Source organism: Manis pentadactyla, chromosome 12 (genome assembly GCF_030020395.1).
Source record: "Manis pentadactyla isolate mManPen7 chromosome 12, mManPen7.hap1, whole genome shotgun sequence".
Taxonomy (NCBI): domain Eukaryota; kingdom Metazoa; phylum Chordata; class Mammalia; order Pholidota; family Manidae; genus Manis; species Manis pentadactyla.
Genome location: NC_080030.1, coordinates 53,190,834 through 53,214,986, shown reverse-complemented (window position 1 = coordinate 53,214,986; position 24,153 = coordinate 53,190,834). Strand labels below are relative to the sequence as shown.

Genomic DNA, 24,153 nt, shown 5'->3' with positions numbered 1-24,153 from the left:
AAGTATATTTTCAGCCTAATATGTATCCCCACTCCCCACCCCAACTACCAGGACAGATTACATGATTTGATTTTGTATCCTCAGAAACCCTGAGTTATTATCAAGTTTTATTATTGTATTATTTAGATGATGAAAGCCATTGTTATATTATAAGTTAACTAATTTCAAAAAGCAAAAAATGCCACATGCAAATATTTGAGGAGTAGGTGGTAATGTTTCTTCGGTCCTTAAAAATGATTCACATGTACTCCCTCCAGAAAACTTGCATTTAGCCATGTGCTGAGCTATAGACGCTGTCATAGCATTTCACAAAGAATGCTGTGGAAGCAGCTGAGCTTGCCGATTAATGAACAGAGAATATAGAAATATGTGCCTGTGACAAGTTTTGAGAGCAACGGTGCCACAGTGCGATTTATTTGTCTGGTAGTTGATGAGCCTGAAAATGCCCTCTTACCACCTCCCAGTGCTAAGAGGCAGAGAGATGGAAGAGCCTTGCCACTCTTCAGCTTCACAGTCACCAAATTCTCCCTGCAACAGGAAGGGGTCTCTTAGTAAATGTCGTCCCTTCCTATTCTCTCTTCACTCAAAATTCTGTCTCTACCCTGATGCAGAGAGTTCTGGATCTACCTGACGAAGGCCTAGCATGGTCTGGTCACATAGTGGGAAGTTAATATGCTCTCCCACCAAACAGGAATGGGTGCTTCTGGCCAGCAGTCGTCTTTGGACCTGTATTTGAAGTCCAGGAACCTGATCATTCTTATGACTAAGAGACTGTATTCTTTAAGTGCCAATCAAGTGTAGTCTGTGACTTTGGGAAAAATTGTTATCTGTGCAAAGGTAACCCACCTGTTTAAGCAGGTATTGTCCCATGTCATAGCTCAGCACCCTGGAATCTTAAAGTATACCAGGGGGCTTAAACTTCCACCAAGTGTGCAGACTGCTGAATGAATTTACTTTTTAAGCTGCTAAAAGCTCAGTTCCAGACATCCTAGTCTTTTCATAAATACCATAAGTAATGACATGCTATCAGGTCCTGGACTATGTGTCTAGGTAAGTTCACTGAGCCCAGAACACGCAGAATGGCATTTTGTTTCCTAGAATCATCCATTGTCTAAGAGTCAGGAATTTTCTTGCTTGAATCTCCTAATTTTCCTGTGTGTATCTCCCTTACTAGATCATTGAAAACCCAGATGTTCCACAGGACTTCAGGAATCAAGGTATTGGATTTGATTTTTGCTAGTTCAGTTTAAAAACCGAGTATTCTGTGTGCTTGGTTTGGAGATGTGAAGATGAGTAGGAACTCAGGCAGTTCACCACATTCCTTGGAGGTTTGGCTTAACTTTGCCTTGCCTGCTATCATCTGATCAGCTGCCATCTTCCTTCTGTTCCTACACTCTTCATGCCAACTTTACCTACTGCTGTTACAGCTATGTGGGGGAAATTAACGCCTCACATACCTTCCTGTTGGAGGGTGTCTTTTTCAGTTATTTTGCTCTCCATAAGGTCAAGCTTATTAATCGTTAAAATGAGGACCGGATAGAGGGTGTAGAAACCTGATTGGCATAAAGTGCTATTGTACCAGAAGTATGCGTGTGAAATGCCAATTTTTTTGTATGAAAAATGAGTTTCACAGGAAATCTTGCAGAAGCACGGACAGCTCAACTGAGTGGGAGATGATGTCAGGTAAGGAATTTCATTCTGACCCACAGGAAAAGAAAACATAAAGGTCTACATAATAATTGGCAAACAGTGTTATTTTTTAAGAAATGTTTGGTCATACTGTTTTCTGAAAGAGAGATGGAAAATTCAAATCATCTAATTAAAACACTGAAGTACAAGTTTTATTTCAGATTTTATTCAGTAATTTAGAAAAAATTGGAAAAATCTGCTTTTCTTTGATATTTTTACCCACTAATAATAGGAATAAGGGGATTGGGTAGAGAATAGGTGAAAAAGAGAGGGACCGAAAGGGAGAGAGAAGCAGCTAAACAGCCACCATTAGGAGAAAAAGAAATAAGATTTTACCATTAGGTAAAAAGAAATAAGAAAGAAAGAAATACTTTAAGTCATTTTCTACAGTGTTGGTTGACTGTGTTGTTTTAGTCACATCTTGCTACGTTCTTGGGCTGAGGGCCAGAAAGTGCTGCAGCATTATACCACCTACTGGCGCTCCCAAAAAATGGTACTGCATTTTCCCCCTGCCTTTGCCCGTCTTTGGCAATTGCACTTGCTATAAAATCTTCACTTTAATGTAGCACGGTTTCATAAACCAAAAAGGAGGTCAAAGTCCTCTTAGTCAGAGATACAACTTATCACTGTACCTTATCATTTCTCAATTATTTTTACCTGCATTTAAATCATAAATTGTGAAGATTAGCCAGTTCTTTTTCCCTGCCCTTCTCCAACTTTACTTTTATTTTCTCTTATACTCTTGCCGTTTTTTCTCCATCTTCCTTGATCTCATGGTCATTTATTCATGTATACATTTATCAAACACTTAGCCACATGTGTGTAGGTCTTTATAGGTTTATATTATTTTTTTAAATGCTTCCACTTATTACTTCACCTGGCCCAGCAATTCTATGAAATTGGTATTATTTATCCCATAATTACCCAAGGGAAAATCTAAGCTTACTCAGGCTCATGCAGTCAACAATTTGTGGACCAGAACTTGAACAGATTCCAAATTTCAACCTTTTTCCAATACACTCCAGTGTTTCTGTGGGAGTTTTATTGCCAGTTTCCGAACATAAACATGTTTAGAGGGAAAATACTTTTTTTCTGACATTGGCTGTTGTTCCATTAACAAGAAAGACTGTTCCCTGCGGATGCCAGACAAATAGTTAAAGTAGGTAAAGATGATAAATAAATTATTCTGCCTTCTTTCCATAGTTTCTTAGTTTGAAAAGCCCATCTTTCTAACATGCTTTCATATTTTCTCTCTCTGGGATACACCTCAGATCTTCTCAGAAGACCCAAAAATTCAAGAGATCAGAATATTGAGACAACATTTGTCAATTGTGTTGTTTCTTAAATTAACCAAATCTCTTTTTGTTCAGTGTGAATAAATTATATTTATTATAAGAAACAATCTCTTATTTTCTTTCTGGAATATCTGGAAAGTGTTTTACTTTAGAAATGAATAATTATACCTAATTCTTTCTTGTGGTCATTTTGGTTGTGTAAGGAAGTCTCCACATCTGAAAATCTTTTCATTCCTAAAAACATCACAAGGGAGGCTGGGGAGGACTGTTGAAGAAGCTTCTAGTGGCCCCTGCCAATGTCTCATGCCTATAACCTTCTCTGTGTGAAGGGTCGACAGTAGAGTCCCTCTGTGATGACCTTGTCTCCGTGCTTGCTGTTCTGTGTGAGAAGCTACAAGCTGCCATCAAGTAAGTACTGTCAGCATTGGTGCTTTTATTCACCATTTGAATATTTACCAGTCATCCAGTGGTCTGTTTCTGAAGCAGCTTTTGTCTAGACTGTTACTTTAAAATCACAGATTATAGAGACATTTGTTCCTCCACACACATACTCAATTAGTGTTCACCCGTCATTTCTGAGAAATCTGTTCAGTGACCTTGGGCAAGCCCAAATTAGCAAATACCATTACTGAAGGATATAATTTTCTAATGGGAAAAGGGAAAACACCTTGAAAAGAAGAGTTAGTCTCTTGAGCATGGAGCTGAGGGGAAAGAATGTTGGCTAAGAGTTGGTTGATGTGAGGGCCAGTCCTAACTTCAGTATATCCCAGATGTGTGACTCCAAATGAGTCTTCTCATCAGCTGGGCTGCACTTTGCTCCTCTGTTGAATGGCAGGGTTGGGCTATGTCATATTTCTGTATTTCGTCTAACATTTTACATTTTCTTAGGCTCTGAGCCCACATGCATATCTTTTAAAAGAACACATTACTCTTACTCTTATATCTTTTTCATTTTTTTTGCATGCCAATTTAATGTTAGATGATAAAGGTGATGTCCATGGCTCCAACTCCCCATGCAATAACACATTGAGATAATTTAGGCATCTATAGTAAAGATAAATCATAAAATGACCAGACTTTCCAAGATGAGATGAGAAGTCTCTACCAGCTACGTATATTATTAATTGCAAAATTCTACAATAAGATTCTGAAGTGCCCTCTGAGTTATGAAGGACACATGCAATTATCATATACTGGTTCCTGGAACATTTGATAATTTAGAAAACTTTCACTTGTAAAGTTTTATATACTGTAATCTGATGGGAGAGGTAGTCTAGTTGCAGACATGAATGAGGTCTCATTTTGCTGGAAGAATTGCAGAAACTTGTTTTTGCTATTTTTGGGCTTTTTATGAACACAGGATTATTTTTAATCTATGCTTAGCATTACTCTTAAAAGTTATTGCCAAGTGATTTCTACATCAATGTATCCATCAGTAGTTCCACCAGGTCACCTGCATATTTTGACCAAGTTAAGCTCTTTTCAGATCAGGCACTTTAAAAAAAATGAAGAGACCTATTTAATATATAGGCAATACAAACCAAAAAAAGAAATAACTCTTAACTTCTTCCACACCCCCAGGCTCCAGGCAGGCATTGATTTCCCTCAGAAGGGATGTGTCTGACAGCAGATGCGATTCAAATGGCTCCTCCTGTACCCTGCTCGTGATTCCATCTCTCCTGACTATAGAAAGTTGGAGCTGTAGGGCTGGAACTCAGATGGTTATCCTAACCAGAGGGCTCTAACACTGACTGTAGTGACTGCATCTATAGGGACCCCATGTAACCTGATTTCCTTGAGACAGTCCCAGGTTATGCCTGTTGGGTATACTTATGATCACCCCCCACTTCACTCGCAACAGTGTCTGGCCAGGGTGGGTTATATATTCACTCTACATATCCGGGACCAGCATTTAGATCACTTCTAGTGCTAATTCCTCCCCACCCATGCCCAGTTCCTCTCCATCAAAGCTGTTATATCAGAGCTGGGATGTTCCACATTGGCTTGTTTTCTCCTAAGATGTAACCATGTGTGGTGTTTAATCACTATTGGCTCAACTGCACTATCTTTGCTGGACCCATTGAGTAAGACTCCTGTTCTCATCTCATTAATCTTGACTTTGAGCAAAGATCTCAACCACCCTAAACTTATGGGTCTGATAAAATAATCTATTATTTATTATTATAATTATTATATCTTATGTAATATAACATTAATAGTATAAAATATATTAGGGGTTTTGAGAAAATGTACTTAAAAGACAGTTGATGCCCAACAGCCAGAGATCACCAGGAGCACCTAAGGTTAAAACAGAATTAGGTTTATTAACTTGTTATAAGCCATGGGCATCCAGTATCCAGTGAAGGGGTATTAGGAGGGATTGTTATAGGATTTGAACCTGAGTTAGGTGATTTGGGGTGAATTCAAGAAATTGAGGGTCTGTTCAAGGATTGGGTACTATCAGAAAGTGGGCAATCCTAGCATTATGCATCTGAGTTTTTATTAACCAACAGATTTTACAGATGAGAGCTAGAGTTGTCATGGGAGTAGAAGCAGGAGTCACTCACAGAGTGAAGAAAAGATTGGGTCATTTTTGTGGCTGGACAGATTTCTTTGTAATCTCTGTTCCGGCATGATCGTTGGCAGACTTTCATTTTGTTCTGTCACCATCATGGAGAGTCCTCATCTGATGTGAACACTCTGTGACACTGTCATGTTCGCCAGGGGAGCTTCGCAGCTGGCTGATAGCAACCAGGCTATTGCCTGCTGTCAACAGTGCTGCTTCTCCACCTACCTCCTCAGGTCTTAGCGTTGTGATGGAATAAAACAAAGGCCACCACAACTTTGAAAAAATACAAAGGCACATGCATTATCTTGCAGCCGTTTGCAGCCGAGGGGGAAAAATATAGGCTAGCCATTTTTTCTGAGTAGCTTGCTAAGGAAAAACTAAAGATTTTAACCACTGGAAAAGTGGGAGATCTCATGGTAGTTATGCCATTGGTAATTAGAAACTAACCATCAGGATAAGTCAGAATGAAGCTGTAGGTCTATACATGATAGATTTAAAACATACCATTTTTCATTGGTCAGGAAAGAGTCTTCAGCTAGATCCAATAAGAGCTCAAGTTCACGGTTCTTTAAAACCCAGATGACTCCAAAATCAGCAACAGGGACCCCCATCTGCACAGTGACCATACGACCTGGTTTACCTGGGACAGTCCAAGGTCATGCCTGTTGTAATGATTGTAGATATTCAGTGTTGCTATCTTCTAGGAAGTATGGGTATAAGTGGACTTTTTTCAACTGCACAGTGCCTAGCATGTAATAAATGGTGGATATATACTAGCTCTGACATGGTTTGTTTACTTTCAGACGTGCTGATGCTAATGATAGTTGGCGGTGCCATTAGAACATTGAACTTACATTGGAAATTTGACTTCAGATTGTTAAGAAAATTCATTGCACAAACATGGACACTAGTTAGAAACTAAAGGTCATGCATGATTTCTATCAATCACTGAAAAAAAGGGAAGGTGTTTCTGAACCATATGACATGAGAATAGGCTTTAAATGGGGAAAGTAACTCACGTGACACATGTATGTTTTTCAAGGGTTTCTCAGTGGACATCGGATCAAAGATGTTGTTAGGCATGTTTTACCAGAGCTTAACAGTTTTCATAGAATTCTCCTGGCCAACTTTGTTTTTCATCACAATTCCCCAGTCACATTCTGCCTCTGGAGATGGTTCACTTTGGTCATGGCTTTCCCATCTCAATTCCATTACCCTAAGATGGGTTCCATTGCTAAGGAAGCCTTGGGTGCAGCCCACCGAGTGCAGCTTAAACAGGAGCCCTGGAAGCCCCCTGGTCAGCCTGTGGGAGGCTCGTGGCTGCTCTCACTCTGGTGGTTCTGTTTATTCCCCTTGTTTCCACACCTTTTATAATTTCTTCTCCTTTTACTACCTTAACTACTTTTATTTCTGTTAGTAAAACTTGACACCTCTCTTACCTTCTCTGAAATCATTCCAGAGTTCTCTCTGAAATCACCATATGGTCAGTGCTTCCCCCCCACAACCATTTCCAGAATCCGCGCTCAAGTACTTCGTAGGGCTGTAGCTCCGTGGGGGTGTGTATTCATGATGTGTTCATTCTCTGAGGAGGATTCGGAAAATGCAGTCAGGTAACAAGAATAACTCACATGCCTTGGAGATGCGGTATTAATAGAACTCTATATTAGACAAGTTGAGTTACACAATACTGTTTAAATCCAAGAATTTCTGGATAGAAAATTGCACCTAGAAACATATTTATTCATTCTCTACATGGTGGTGTCCCACCGTCCTCTCCTACTTCCCTCTCCTCCCAGTACCATATGTCAGAGAGGAATCTATACCAATCCGTGAGGCAAGGCTAAGTGTTCATATTATGTGCTCTAAGCACATGTCCATACTACTTCTTACGCAATGACTTAACTCCCTCTCTCCTTTTTCTAACTAAATTTGAACTGTTTCTAAGGGAGGCAAAGTCAAATGGTTCAAAATAAAACAAAAGTTAATTCTAAAACCCCAGAGATCCAGAACATGCTGCCAGATGGCCCTGGCAGTAACCTTGCCAGGACAGGTGGCTGCATAGCCTTCCTGGCCACTGGTCCACCCAGAGAGTTGTTCTCCATGCATGATGTGCTTAGGAAGAAATTAGAGATGAGCAGAGATATCAAGCAGATAATCAACCTGCCAGCCATGAAATGCTTAAACAAAAAGCCAAGCAAAGAGACTCACAACCGACCTAAGTAGGCAGATTTTCCCTAGTGCATTTTGAAGGAGTTGGCTGATTTCTAGACTCCTTTCTGCCCTGTGCATTCCACATATTTGTCTGTCTACAGTCAGACAAGTAAGAAACCCACACACACTGGACACATGGACATGTGTACCTAATGAGGGGCATGCTTGGGAGATGTTTGCATTTCAAACAGCTCCTTTGATGACATGACTCATGCAAGGCCACGAGCACCCATTTTTCCAGACTGCTGCAGCCCACAGGAAAGCTGCCACATTCTGTCTCCACGGAGACTCCCGGGCCAGTTACCTTAGCAATGCGTCCTCTCTGTCATCCAGGCTGATGCCTTGCGGTTGTGATGTTGCCGTGGCACACTGGGTAGATACCATGGGAACTTGGACTGCTCATAGCTTTTCTGTGCATTTATTTGCAGTGATTTCTGGAATTGAGACTCTTTATTGGCCATAGTTATTTTAGTTTTGTGATGCTAGGCTGACAGTTTGAGAGATAAAGAGACATTTTTGAATTGGGGAATTTAAGAATTATTTTTCTTAGTAATGAGTCAAGCAATTGTTCAGAAAGATTAGCTGGAGACTATTGCAGAAGCAGTCCTTTCAGAACTGAGTTTTGAAAATGTGGCTATTAATACTGTGGTCCTTCTGTTTTACCCTCTTGAAGCCATTCATTTCTATAACATCCAGAATGACTGTTCTAAAATATCTATCTGCTCATGTGGCTCTTCTACTTGCAGAATGAATTTCAGACATGTTAGCATGGCCCGTGAGACCCCTCCCAGTCAGGCCCAACTGGCCTCTCCAGCCCCACCTCTTGCTGACGACAACCTCACACTTTATGCCCCACACCCCACCCCACGCTTTACACACACCCACTCCTCAGCACCTCCATGGTCTCCACTAAGATTCCACTTCCTTGGGAAATTCATTCTGGATCTTTCTAGAGGTTAGATACCACTCCCATATGCTCTCATGGGAGCTTGTGTTAAATTATTCATTTCTGGTACTTCCTACGCCGTACTTTATCTGCTTGCTTACTTGTTTCTCTAGTAGCACAAAAATGAAGAATGTGCTGTTTCTGGTCAGGAATTATGTCTTGTTCAAAATTGTAGGGAGGCTTGTAGGCATAAGAGTATAAAAAGGTAAAGCCCTTTCCTTGTCCAAGAATTGTTAATTATTCCTTCCTTTCTTAATCTTTCTCCAACCATTTCCTCTTGGCAAATAGTAATCATTTTTTCAATAAATATGTTGGAGAACTTTTTGTAGATTTGTGACAATTTAAAAAAAAAAGTTCTTTTCTCTATTTTACTTTATTGCAAGAATAAGTATATAATATATAAAAAGCCTTTACCCATCTCTTCTTCCACCTTCAGAGTTTGGTATAGTAGATCCAAATATAAGTGGTTATCCCATTTTCAAAGCAATGGCATTATTTTAATCATTGTAAGTTTTTTGGACAAGGGAGATCATTGCAGAGTATAAGTCAGCAAAGTTTTAGTTTTTTTATAAAAGTTTCCTATTCATTTTGTTCCTGTTCTGTTTTACAACACTTTAAAAACAAAAACCTTATTTCACAGGCCTTGGGTAGGATTTTGCCCCTGGGTTGTAGCTTACCAACTGGTTTTAGAACCTAATGTCAACTTTACAGACATATAACCAAGGTTTTTCAACATAGCACTTAAAAGGGGGGCCACCGACCCCCTGTCTAGAATCTTTTGTCTTTCAGCTGCACAGCTTTCTCATGGCTGCTGCATGGATGTACCTGGGCTTTGGGAATGTCTGGTGTTAGATTTTCTTCCTTCCTGTTTCCTTCAGTCTCTAGTCTTCCTGTCACTGATCTCGCCTGTCCCTTTCACCCCCTTCTCCTGGGAGATATTTGAACTTAAGGGCACTAACCTTCCTTTTTATCATTTACCTTAAATTAGAAGAAGAGAGACACAAGCAAACATTATTTTCACAAGCACATTTCCCCTTCTTCTGAGCAGGGTTTCCCCCATTTCATACAGGATTCCTGAATGAATTCTCTTAAAAGTACAGTTAACCCTTGAACAACACAGGTTTGAACTGTAGGCAGATTGTTTTTCAATAAATGCACTGGAAAATTATTTGTAGATTTGTGACAATTTGGAAAACACTTTTGTTTTCTGTATTTTACTTTATTGTAAGAATATAGGGTGTAATACATGTAACATAAAGTACATGTTAATCAACTGTTACAAGTAAGGCTTCCCATTAATAATAGGCTATTAGTAGTAAAGTTTTCAGGGAGTTAATAGTTACATGCAAATTTTCCACCATGTGGGGAATCAGCACTCAAACCCCCTCATTGCTCAAGGGTCAACTGTATTGATTATGTATTTGTAGTGAATGTGTCCTTGAACATTAACTTATTGCTTACTCTTAACCGTCACTTGACACTCACCTGGATTTTAATACTTTCTGGTGGTTTAGGCAGAAAACTTAATCTGAGGATAAGAATGTACATCCCATAAAGTTGTCTTGTTATTTTTTTTAATCTGGCTCTATTGAGTAACCCCATAGGATAATTCTAAGAAAATTAATTTATCCATTGAAAAACTGTTGCCATCAAAAATCAAGAAGAAAAGTCAAATGCAAATTAGTAAAGCGTTACCTTTTAAGAGAGAACATGGTAGGTGGTCTTTGGAAAGGTTTAGACAATTGGACATATTAAGAATTAACATTTCTGAAATAAACTATGGCATCTAGTTAATAATACATCAATAGTTGTTCCTTCATGGTAGCAAATGTGCATACTAATGTAAGATGGTAATTGCTGGACAAACCATGAGAGAGGGTGGGTACAGTACCACAACTCTGTTCCATGCTCAATTTCTCTGTAAATCTAAAGCTGTTCTACAAAGTTCACTAATTTAAAAAAATCACCCTAACTGCATTAGTTGTCTATGGTTGCCATAACAAAGTGCCACGAAGTGGGAGACTTAAACTACAAAATTCATTGTCTCAAGGGTCTGGAGGCTTGGAGTCCACAATCAAAGTGTTGGGGTTGGTTCCTTCTCAGAATCATGCTGGAATGATCTAGTCCAAGCCTCTCTCCTTGAATTGTAGATGGCTGTCTTCTCCCTGTGCCACTTCACACTGTCTTCCGTCTATGTATCTCCGCATCCACATTTTCCCCATTTTATATGGACAGCAGTCATTCTGAATTAGGACCCACCCAAATGAGCTCAGTTTAATTTTACCTGTGGAAAGACCCTCTCTCCAAATAAGGTCACATTCTGAGGACCCAGGGATTAGAACTTCAACACATAAATTTGGGGGCACACAGTTCAACCTATAACATTACCTCTCCCCCACCAAAAATTAACACTTCTGTACTGCCTAACATTTTTCCAAGTGTTTCTAAGTTTTCCACCCATCATCTCATTAACTCTGCCTTTATTTTGCATGTGTTTCTATGTGGTTTTGTTCTTCTGCAGTGACACTCAGCAGCTGCAGCTGCTGTACTTGGAGTGCATCCTGTCCGTGCTCAGCAGCTCCTCCTCCTCCATGCGCCTGCACAGAGGCTTCACAGACCTGATCTGGTGAGCGCTCATCCCAGCACCCCCACGCAGCCCCGGGGGCCTTGCTCCTTCAAGCTGTGACTGCAGGTCCCTCCCCAGAGCATCTGTGACCAGCCAGTTGTTGCATCTGTGTGTAAACATTTTAGACGGAAAGTAGAGAAATTGCTTTGTTTACATGTATCAAACCACAACACAGAGAAACTGATGATTATTTTAATAAAACAGGTCCCCAAAGGCCTTCTTGCATTTTGTTTCCAACATAGAATCATGAGACTCAGGGAATGAGGAGATATTTTCAGAGTAATTAGTTTGTTCTCAAGGCATATAGAGGCACCCAGAAGTTGTGCAAGGGGCAAGAGCTATTGGATGTAATTTTGAGTCCTGGCCTGGTACATTCTCCATCTCATCCTGAATACTACTCTGTCAGTCACAGAGTCACACAAGTGACAGGCCTGCTGGCAGGCAGCCAGCTGCTCTGGGCTCCTGGGTGAGTCCACAGGGAGGAAGTCGAATGACAGGTGTCAGCGTGTGTCAGAATTTCAAATTAACTTCTCACATGAGAAGTAAAATAAGTTCGTCATTTATAGTAAAATTTTATAACTAAGCCACTTAGCACTCTGAGTCTATTTCTTCACATAACGATGGTTTTTAATACTTCTCTTGGTGTTTAGTGAGTTTAATGGACTGTCTGCGCCAGAGTTTAGCTTGAGTTGTGAGAATATCCTGTCCGTGTACCCAGCAGTGATGGAGAGACACGGAAAACTGGGGGCAGGTCGTAGCCCAAAAAAGGAGCGGTAAAGAGCCCAACTTTTATTAGGCTTTGCTGTGTTATCTGATATTTTCCCTCAGGATATATTCACATTTTGTCATTTGGCTTATAGTGAAACTTACTTTTCCTCCCAACCCTTCCCAGGAAGAACCTCTGCCCTGCCCTCATCGTGATCCTGGGGAATCCGGTGCAGGACAGAACCATCAGCTCCGCCCACGGCAGCGGCGCGGGCACCGGCGTGGTGTCGGACGCGGCAGCCTCGGGAGTCGCGGACCACGGCCGGGGCTCAGGCTGCTCCTCCTCGGCGCCAGCCCTGAGCGGGCCTGTGGCGCGGACCGTCTATTACGTCGCGGCGGAGCTGGTCCGGCTCGTGGGGTCGGTGGACTCCATGAAGCCGGTGCTCCAGTCCCTCTATCACCGCGTGCTGCTTTACCCCCCACCCCAGCACCGGGTGGAAGCCATCAAAATAATGAAGGAGGTAGGGAGGCCCTGAGGAATGTGCTGCGCTTGCCCGGGGTCTCTGAGCACGCTGTCGCATGCACACAGGAAGCACCCAGCGCATGGATGCAGTCACCTGTTGGAGCTTCATTGCCACTGCACAGTATGCAGGAACTGTACCATTAGGGCTGGGGTGTGCGTACGTGTATTGGGAGCCTGGGTCAGGAGGGGTAAGTGCTCACAGATGCAAAGCCATTTGATCATTTAAGCTTCGTGCATCTGACTGGGCTGCAGGGTGATGTCATTCTACTCCCTTAGGTACTGTTTGTGCAGATGTATGTGTTTGTTACCTTGGCTAAAATTAGATTTCAAGATGATTTTATGCTCAGTTTGTATATTATCCAAAACGGAGTATTACTAATCCCTGATTAGTAAAAAGAATACCATTGCCCCATTCCTTCTTAGGCCTCACATCTCGCAAATGACATGACCCCAGTGAGAATATAAAGGTTGTCCAGCTTATAATAGCCATCCCAGTGTGCTCCTTCATGGTTTTGAGGAGGAATTAAGGTTATTTTGAAGGTACTTCAAACAAAGATTCCTCTGCTTTCTTAAGCCAAAAGAAAAGTGACCAACATTTTTGTATTTGTAAACTTGTATAAAGGTCATATTATATTTGCTTTTGGAACCTAACACCAAAAAGAACAGAGGAAAAAAATTCCCTTATTGATCATTCATTTATTTTAAGCAATATTTGCTAGTCACCAGTTTCTAAAGCTTAATTTGAAATGCTTCTTGTTGTTTAATGAGATTTGACTCTAATGAATAATGGAAAATAAAGTTATGACCCAACATTTCTAGAAATGGAGGAGAAATTCAGATCAAATTGCTGGTTAAGGAAATCTGTGAGCACACAATAATGACCATTGTTTTTTTTCAAGCCTACTATATACCAGGTACTTCACATGTATTACCTTTAATATTCTTAGTAAGTTTGTGATGTTGTGTATCAACTTTTACCAGTGAAGAATGTTTCTTCTTTTCCCCATCCGAGCTTCAGGCATGAGAAATCAAAGGGTCAGCTTTAATAACTCATCACCCCTGTATCAGTGAACACAGTACAGCTGTGGAGGCAAGTGAGACTAGACTACTTAATTACCACTTTGACAGCAGTGGCCTGACTCTGGGGACCTGGCCCTGCTTCTGTTAAGCTTTTGACTTGGGTAACAGGAATGGACTTCCCTGAATAAGCAAGAAAAGAAGAGAAAAGGGGCCTGGCCATGCATGCTCAGTTCCTTCTCTTAAATTCACCAGTCAGATCAAAGATTCCTTCTCCACTGGGAAGAAGTGAGAGAAAGAGAGAAGAGAGGCCCAGAAATAATTTTCCCTTCCACAAAAAAAGTAATGCTTCAGAGGGTCAAATGATTTGCCTGGAGTCATAAAGAGAAAGGGTACAAACCCTGGTCATTCTGACCCTAAATCCTCGGTCTTTCCTACACCACACTTATTACTGGACTTGACATTTGATACTGAATGCAAATTATTCCAGTGGCTCCTTTCCCAGCACTGGTGCAGCTGCCCATTCTATGAGCTTGAGTTTAAGAGTCGGTTCAAATCCTCTCTACCACTCACCAGCTAGGTTATAGTTGCTAAATCATTTAACTCTGAATTTACAGCTTTTTTCATCTGTCCATAATAGTAATATTCTAAAGGTTGCAAGTTCAAAATGTGATCAAGTTTTAATAAGTACTTTGCAAGTTTAAAGTACTAAACAAATATTTGGTGCACTTATTGCTACCCTAAAGAAGAGAAAAACAAAACATATGAAGGCTGAAAATAGCTGGTTCTCATTACCTCCTGCCTAGAGTAATGAACCAGTTCTAGCTAGTCTCCTGTCTTCTGCCTGTCTATTTTCTTCCTTTTGTCTTTCTGGACTTATGTACATAAATCACCACTGTTGACAGTTTTTTCACCCTCTGTTGGCTCCTTATTGCCACTCTCATCAAGTCTGAATTGCTCTCCCCAGTTTCCAGACCCTTCTGTCATCATTCTCCTTTCGACCCTTTCCCAGGATCACCCTCATTCCATTTGATCCTATTTTGTTCAGTGCCCACCCTCTTGCCTCCTCAGACACCCTGTCCCCTATTCCCATTGGCCCCTTCCACTTAAGAGAATTGAGTAGTTGATTACAATAGTGTAGACAGTGCTGGCACTCCACATTAGCTTACCAACTCTCTTAGGAAAATAATGTCCCTGTGTATTATTTCACAGTACAGTGTGGAACGAACTTCTCATCTCTTCAAATATATTTTTGTATGTGTTGTTTGTATGCATTTCCCCCTGTGTCTTAACACTACAGTGTTTGAATCAGAATCAGCATTTTATAATCTTGACTGAATGATAGATGGACCTGAGGACAGAATATCTGCAAAGAGGGTATTTCATAAGCATCAGCCTTTCCCCCTCTAAGCTGACAGGCACTGGAGTTGTTGCTACCCTTGGTAGATCCATTTGATACCCAAATGCTAAGCAGATACTTTGCTCATGGAGTGTGTAGGTGTCTAGATGTATTTTAAATAATAACTTCTTTACTACTACAAAGGAAATTAGTTCTGTTTTCTCCTTTTTCATAGACTTTCTAGCTTCCCAGGCTATTTTGCTGGGCAGGGCTGGAATCAGACACCAGCCCCTGAGGATCATTCCAGGCAAGGCTGCCCTGTGGCACACAGCAGACTAACATGGACCATGTTGTTCTGGAAGCAACACCTTCACTTAATATGATAACACCAGTAATTTGGGAAGGTTGGTTACCTAGAAACCAAAATGTGCAGGGTTTATTCACACAAAGAAAACCACTGAGCACCCAGGATGTTTGTTTAGCCTTTTGGAGTTTGAACGCCTGGTATGTTATTTCCCTGTTCTCTTTGTCATTTGCGCTTCTGCCAATATGCACTGTGGGACTATTAATGAAAGACAGGACATTTCATTTTTCAAAGTACATTTGCTTTTCTGTTTCCACTTTCCCCTCAAATGAACAGTAATCAAAAAGTGTACCTTGCTTCCTTTTCTCTCTCTCCCAGGGTTCAGCATTAGGAGTTCCATAATCTTGTCAGACCTGTGACAGCCCAACCACTGATAACACCTCTTTCATTCCCACCTGAAGAAGCTGAGATGAAACATGTCTTGCCTTTCTTTAAGTATTTGCTGAGGGTTCTTCAGAAGTCTAATCACTTAGACCCCTTTCCCTCCAGATTCATAAACATCTAAGAAATAATTACAAGATTAATGTGGGAATTAAAATATATCATCTAATTTATTACTGGTAAAGTTAGATGAGAGAATGTAATGGGCTCCCACGAGAAAAGTGCAATTTCCCATTCCTATCCCTCTGAAACACACTTATCCTTCTAGCAAGAGATGGGACTGATAGCTAGAGACCCATAAGCCTCACCACTTCACTTGGGTGCAGAGCTGGCAGGCAGTATGTATGGGGGAGAAGGGGAGGCAGAAGGTAAGAGAGAGAAAGAGGATGGATGACTTCACCTCCAGCATTTTCACTCCTCTTTCAATGTCAAAGAAGTCAAACATGGGGAGGCAAGTGGTAGCTTCATTCTGTGCCTCCAAGAGAGCAGAAGTTCCCAATTTCTGGGGTAAGAAAGAAATATGAAAAGAAAAAAATAAGAGTGCCTCTTAAAATATAATTTTTTCTACTTTATAATGTACCTTTTACTTTAAAATACACCTTTTCCTATGAGTATAAATCACTTTTAAAATAATGGACATAGTAGTAGGATGTCTGCGCCAGTACACTTAATTATCTAATCATTCCTTGAACAATTTAGCCTGAAATTGAATTTTCAGTAAAGACTTTTACTGTAGAGAAATATGGCCTGTAGTTTTCTTTTTTTGTGGTCCTTGTCTGGATTTAGTATCAAGGTAGTATTGGCCTTGTGAAATGAGTTTAGAAGGGTTCTGTCCTTTTTGCGGGGACAATTTGAGAAAGACTGGTGTTAATTCTCCTTTGAATATTTGGTAGAATTCACCACTAATGTCATCTGATCATGGAATTTTGCTCTTGGGGAGGTTTCTGATTACTGATTCAATCTCCTTATTAGTAATTGGTTTATTTGGATTTTTATTTCTTCATGATTCAGTCTTGGAAGGTTGTATGTTTCTAGGAATGAATCAGTTCTTCTAGGTTGTCCAATTTGTGGGCATGTAATTATAGTCTCTTATCCTCTGTATTTCTGTCATATCAGTTATAACATTTCCTCTTTTATTTCTGATTTTATTTAAGTCCTCTCTCTTTTATTTCTTGGTGAGTCTTCATAAAGGTTTGTCAACTTTGTTTATTTTGCAAAGAAACAGCTCTTAGTTTCAGTGATCTGTCCTAGTGTCTTTTTAGACTGCTCTCATCTTTATTTCCTTCCTTCTACTAACTTCAGGCTTCATTTGTTCTTTTTCTAGTTCCTTCAGGTGTAAAGCTAGGTTGTTTGAGACTTCTCTTGTTTTTTAAAATAGGCATTTATCACTATGAACTTCCTTCTCAGAACTGCTTTTGCTGCATTCCACAAATTTTGGTATGTTCCATTTCCATTTTCATTTGTCTCCAGATACTGATTTCTCTTTTGATTTTTTTCTTTGACCCATTGGTTGTTCAGTAGCACGTTGTTTAGTCTCCACATATTTGTGAATTTTTCAGTTCATGTAACTGATTTCTGGTTTCATACCATTGTGGTCAGAAAAGATGCTTGATAAGATTTCAGTCCTCTTAAATTGATTAAGATGTGTTTTGTGGTCTAGCATATGATCTATGCTGGAGAATGTTCCATGTGCACTAATAAATCCAGTTTTTGAAGCTAGCCAACCTGGTGGCAAAATAAGAGCGAATACAGGAAAGTCTCACTAAAAAAAGAGATGCGAGTGCTTTATAGTTCTGTGTTATACTATTTTCTTAAACAAGTCCTCAGAGAATTTGCTTTGTCAAGCCAGTCCTGAACCAGTCCTAAACTGGGACCTGGGAACCCAGTGTGTTCTTTATATCAAGAATACCTAGGTCAGCTTTATTAAGATTTATAGTTCCAGATAGTTGTGTTTCTCCTTAGAATGTATCACTCAGTAGAGAAAGTGCATATTTATTTGATCCCACAATTTTAAAACCTTGTGGTTTTTTATGATACTCACTTCTCTGATTTGTTTATTCTTTTTTTTTTAAGCTACTTGGGAGCCCACAGCATCTCTGTGATTTGGCAGGACCCAGCTCCACTGAATCAGAATCCAGAAAAAGATCAGTTTCAAAAAGAAAATCTCATCTGGATCTGCTTAAACTGTATGCTACATTTCCCTTGTTGGTCTGTGTTGCTTGGTGAAGACTGCTTCACTAAATACTTTTACCCTTGTTTCCAAATTCCTGAAATTTTTATGAATCTGCATTATATGGAATATTACTGTTTAATAATGTACCCACAAACCATATGAGAAATCTTACCTCCATTTATTATAATCATATAATCTTCCATATTTTCATATTGACTTAAAACCCATTGTACAAAATGAAATGTACAGAATTTATTCATTGGGATTATTTTAGGGAAAAACTTTTTAAATAACAATAGTGTCGCTCTAAGATTCATTTACATGTAGGTCTCTAGAATATTATTTGATTTACAATAGTTGTATTCACATGCATGTGAATGTATTTATTTTATAGAGGATTTTCTGCTGCCATCGAGTACTGATTCACATGCATAAATACACATCAGGAATGTATTTATTTTATAGAGGATTATCATATACCCATTATAATTATTTTCTGTTTGAAAAACTGAACATGATACAAAAGGAGATTATTCAATATCTGTCCTTGTGAAGATTGTAAGTTCCCATCTGGAATTTTTGTTTTACCCAAATAAACCAGACAACCAAGAGAGAGTGTGGCTCATGGTGGGTCACTTTATATGGAGGTTTTCCTCTGCTAGCCTGAACACATTTGTTTAATTTACGTTTTGCCCAGAATCAAGTTCATGTAAATGAGAGTGTCTGTTTTGAACACTATACTGTTTACCAGTCTAACAATTCTTGTTCATTTTGGAGCATGTCTCCATGTTTCATGTATTGATGCTGTTTTTTCCTTCGAACCCTTTTAGCATCATGGATGGCATGACGGAAGCATGCATCAAGGGTGGCATTGAAGCTTGCTATGCCGCAGTGGCCTGTGTCTGCACTTTGCTCGGGGCCCTAGATGAGCTCAGCCAGGGCAAAGGCTTGAGCGAAAGTCAGGTCCAGCTGCTGCTTCTGCGCCTCGAGGAGCTGAAGGATGGGGCTGAGTCAAGCCGAGACTCCGTGGAGATCAATGAGGCCGACTTCCGCTGGCAGCGGCGAGTCCTGTCCTCAGAACACACGCCGTGGGAGTCAGGGAATGAGAGGAGCCCAGACATCAGCATTAGTGTGACTACAGACACGGGCCAGACCACTTTGGAGGGAGAGTTGGGTCAGACCACACCCGAGGACCACTCCGAGAACCACAAAGGCAGCCTCAAGTCCCCAGCCCTCCAAGAGAGCAAGGAGACTCTGAGTAAAGTGTCAGAACCCGAAGCGGTAGACCAACCAGATGTTGTTCAGAGAAGCCACACGGTTGCTTACCCTGACATAACTAACTTCCTGTCCGTGGACTGTAGGATGAGGTCCTACGGATCTAGATACAGTGAGAGCAATTTCAGTGTAGAAGACCAAGACCTTTCTAGGACGGAATTTGATTCCTGTGATCAGTACTCGATGGCAGCAGAAAAGGACTCGGGGAGGTCTGATGTGTCAGACATTGGGTCGGACAACTGCTCACTAGCTGATGAGGAGCAGACCCCCCGAGACTGCCTGGGCCACAGGTCCCTGCGAACTGCTGCTCTGTCTCTCAAGCTGCTGAAGAACCAGGAGGCCGAGCAGCACAGCGCCAGGCTGTTTGTGCAGTCCCTAGAAGGCCTCCTGCCTCGCCTCCTGGCTCTGCCCGGCGTGCGAGAGGTGGACTCGGCCCTCCAGAACTTTGCCTCTACCTTCTGCTCAGGTTAGTCAACAAGAATATATTCAGAGCAGTTTGCCTTAAAGGGCAGTCACCATCTTGTTTGTTTGAAATGCTCAAAACATCATAGTGACTCTGGGTTTCTTAATATTTAGAGAGAGCAAGGGAATGTAAGACTTGGTGTTTGTCCGTTTGAATTGTAGGTACTGTTCGCTGGAATACACGATGAGGCTGGTGAACGTATGTGTTCTGGAGTAAAGGATAAGAGGCAGCAGCAGCATTCTAGAAAGCTGCTGCTGACTAAAACAAACTGACAATCTGTGATTCTCAAAACACTGAATTCTTAATATATTTCTACACCTTCATGTCTAAAAATCATAGAACAATGCACTTTTGGTATTTCAGCATGTGAACTATTTTGAATGAGGTCTTGAATCAGATGCTGATTTTGATCAGAAGCAGGCATCCTTGCAATATATTCTGAATTCTCCTGAACTTGCAAACCATGTATATTTCAGGGTACTTTGGTAACATCAAATTCCTAGTGTTCGTGCATCTCTTTCTGTCCTCTCTCTGTCTCTCTCTGTATGTCTCTCTCTCTCATAGACACACACACACACGCACACGCACATACTTCTTCAGTCAATATTTATAAGGAAACTTCACTGTGCTATGTGCTAAGGATCCCAAGATATGCATGGCTCATTCTCCATAAATATTTATTGACTGCAGATTGATGAACTTGCTCTTTGGTTCCTAAAGATGTAAAGTTCCTGGGCTGAAGGAATCGTAGGTACAGCCTGAGTTGGAAGAAAAGTTCCCTGCTCTTTAGAATGAGTTTGGTAGGGCCTCTGAACTTGTGCTTCTTCCCAGCTAGAAACATTCATAGTGACAGATGCTGGGTGACCAGCTTGTCCCTCACACCAAGGCAGGGAGTCCAGCAGATAGCAGTGGTCCCCAGGCACAGCTGTGTATCAGGCCATAGCACTACCACTGGTTGCAGTAATGATGGCCTTCAGTCATCAAGAATAGCCAAATTATATTTAAGACCGTCTGTTTAAAATTAAAATTATCCATACAAAATAACTCAGCTGCATACATTTCAGCATTTAAAAATGTGAGATTTAGCTCTCAGATAACTTCGTGTTTATAAACAACATCCCCAGTAATTCCAGATGAATGAGTTGTCACAGTGGTAAAGACTGTCTTCCAGGGAGCCTGCTTCATTTCCTGTGACAATTAGGAAATAGAATCCTAGCAAAGTATTTTATACAATTTGAAACTAAAGCAAATTTTCACATTTGTGTGTTTGTGTGATTCAGATCAATACTGATTTATAGTGCATGCAAAACAGGGCATGAGGGAATGTTTTATGTGGCTCGAATGTGGGCCCATGAATGTTGCAAACCGCTCAAATTTTAGAGGGCTATAAAATGTCCCATCAGGCTCAGTATGCTGTGACATTAATTATTACATGTAGACATCAATACATTGAAAAGAGACTTCAAAATATGTTAGTTGTTTCCAAATACAATCTTTAGTGATTGTCAGTAACTAAATTAGTCATTTGTCTTATTAATTCTAATGACATCAGCAGCACTTTTACCAGTTAGGGGTTGCTCTGTATTTCCAAATTACAGATCCATCGCTCTTGTGGTCCTGCTGCCAATAAGCGGTTATCCCATCACCGCCATGGTTCAATGGCGCTATGCTGGCTGTTGCTGGAGGTCCCCCAAAGCTACTGGGCACCAGCCTGGGGCCACCTCTGGATGGACGCAGTGCTTACCTTCGCCTTGCCAGGGTCGCCTCCCAGATGAAAAGATTAGTAAAAGAGGGATGGCTGTACCCTGCTGAGCCACAGAGATGGCAGATTTCCTTTGTTCACCCAAGAGATGGTTATAAAAACCAAAACAGGAGAAAGGGCGAGGAGAGTCTCCCTGAGTCACAGCCCCTAGATACTTCACTCATTACTTACTTCAGTGTCAAAAGCTCCAGACCTCTTTTGCCAAAAAACTCCCACAAAGCATTTGTCTCTGACTTGTTACCCAGGGTCTGCTGTCCCAGCTGAGACCAGACTCGCTCGGCATGTCTCAGGGACTTCTGTTCAGCTAACATACTGTCGAAGTGAGTGCCCTTGATTCCACGTGATTCAAGGGAGCCTTTCTTTTGAAAGCAGTTAAAGTTTCTTATGGTGGGGGAATTTGAAAACATTTGGATAAACGTGGGTTTTATAACAATGATAGTGGATATGAGCTGTGAAAGCTGCAGAAAGGTTTCCTGGATCCTGGACAGAACAAAGTGGCATCTGTGTAAAGTGGCTTCTTGGGCACTGAAAAGCAAGAGCCCGCCTCACACAGCAACTGATCAAGAGCAGCATATGCATTGGGCGTTGGGATTGCTGTCCTTAGATTAGTGGTGGTCAATTGCAATCTTGAAATATACTGTGACCAAAAGTGAGACTTATTTGCAAGCAATTTGATATTTATAAAGTACCAGATTTCATAAAAGATGATATAGCAAGTATGAATCTCAGCTGTGTAAGAAATACCTATTTCTTTAAATTAAAACAAATCTGTCTCCAGACCCCCAACTTGCCTAGCTGTCTGGATATTTGATCTCTGCTAATCCTTAGGTCACCATCCCAAGGTATAAGCAGAGTTTATGTGGGATCTGGACAGGGAGGCCCCTTACCTCTTACATCACCACTGAGCCCCGACTGTCCCACTTCAGGGGCTCTCTGGGGGTCCCATGGTTTTCCTACCTCTCTGCCAATGTGGGGCTTGGAATGTGCTGACCAGGCTGGGAGCTGTGAGTACCACTCTTTTCCTCAGGGGTCCTGCCAAGCTTCCAGGTACTGCCAGGCAGCAGGCAGCCAGAGACCCCCAGCCTCTGCCCAACTGGGGGGTCTCCCTTCTCTGCCTTGCTGCCTACGGCCTCCTCTCCTCACCTCCTGGGAATGGACCACAGTCTCTGGGAGGAGCTCTGGCTCTGTGGATACAAGCCCGAGAAGGCCAGTATGCTGTTGCCGTCTTGCGTTTTGGGCCCTGTGATCTAAGCACCCCCAAAGATGGTAACATGTATTTGCCTCACTGTCTTTGTGGAATACAAAAGGTAAAACACCAAGAGAAAACCTCAAATAAGTAAATGAATATGTTATCCTGCCTTTATCCATTATGATTAGGTTTATTTGCATAATAGAAAATCCAAGTGATTACTTAAGAAAGAGATTCATTTTCTGTCCCCTAGATTAAGTCTGAGGTAGGCTATCCAGCGCTCCGTGGTGAGGGACCCCGGCTCCTCCTGTCTTCTGCCCCACCCCTTGTTAACATGTGGCTCTCAACCTAAGGTTGCCTTGTTTACCAAGACGGCTGCTGCTGGAAAAGCTGCAGGCTTCATGTCCATGGCTGAGGCAAGAAGGAAGGGGGCTCAGGAGACCATGCTCTTAATCAGCACCCTATGCCATTCTAGGGCAGGTGGGTGGACGGAAGAGTGGATAGATGGATGACCTAATCGGAGATGCTGTTCAAGAACACAGAAACCTCTGGAGGTGATTTGCCCTGGTGAAAAACCCAACACAGAATAAAAACTGCAGCCCAGCAAATGTGCGACAGTTTCCCAAGTCCCGAGAGACAGACACCCATGGAGACATGGCATCTCATTGACTCCTGGGACTACACTAAGGGAATGGAAGAAACTCCAGCTGAGATTTATATGTTGAAATGTATACAGTAGCATTACTTCACAGCAAAAACATTAGCTATAACCTAGATGAACCCCAAATAAGGGAGAAGTTGAAAGAGTGATAGTATATTCATTTATGTAGCCTTTTACAATGATGTTTTCAAATAATATTTAATGATGTGGATAATGGCCATAATGTAATTTTTAAAAGAATTCAAAATTAACATCAAAAGTTTAATAATACTTATATCAGAATGGTATGCTTACAGATTATTTTCTTGTCCTTCTTTGTATCTTTTTCCAAATTGCTAAAAAAAATTTCTTATGATTTCCGTCATCAAAAAATAAAACACTAATGTTACATAAAAATTAGAACCATAGACTCAAAGAAATCTGTTACGAAGCAGTCATATGAATATCACAAAGGTTTAGAAGGTAGATAATGCCCAGTATTGCTGACTGGGTGGAGAGGTGTTCTTACACACAGCTGGTAGGATAGAAGCTATTGTGGCCAGATCTATCAAACGTAACGTTTGTCTTTGTTTTGCTCTTAGGAATTTGTCCCACAGATACACTTGCAGAAGTGCTAAAAGTTACTTTATCATTTGATCCTTTTTCATAATTGACAATACATAAATGCTCACCAATTGAGCATTAATTAAATAAATTGCAATACAACCATCCAGTGATATATGCATAGTTATCAAAAAAGTGTGAGGCAGATCTGTGTTAATATGAGGAGATGTCTAAGATGCATTGTTTAGGAAACAACAAATTGCAGTACAATGTATGTAGTATGACCTCATTTGTGATCATACTCAATTATATTTCCACACTGTACATACTAAGAAGTGAGTCTGCTGGAAAGGGGTATCACTGGGTCATGGGAGAAGCAAGAACTGTTGTTCTTTATATTCTTCAGTACTGTTAAATGCTTT

The 24,153-nt window shown here is 40.9% G+C and overlaps 1 protein-coding gene across 3 annotated transcripts in view; it reads left to right on the top strand.

Moving 5' to 3' along the window:
• Positions 1–24,153, top strand: part of ARFGEF3 (ARFGEF family member 3) — a 159,986-nt gene that overhangs the window by 76,792 nt on the left and 59,041 nt on the right. For all 3 annotated transcript variants that reach the window (XM_057489159.1, XM_057489158.1, XM_036903684.2), the window contains 6 exons: positions 1,175–1,217; positions 3,314–3,392; positions 11,232–11,336; positions 12,229–12,562; positions 17,739–17,851; positions 18,669–19,579. In XM_057489159.1, coding sequence (XP_057345142.1) covers positions 1,175–1,217; positions 3,314–3,392; positions 11,232–11,336; positions 12,229–12,562; positions 17,739–17,851; positions 18,669–19,579 — 1,585 coding nt within the window. The remainder of the gene's footprint in view (positions 1–1,174; positions 1,218–3,313; positions 3,393–11,231; positions 11,337–12,228; positions 12,563–17,738; positions 17,852–18,668; positions 19,580–24,153) is intronic.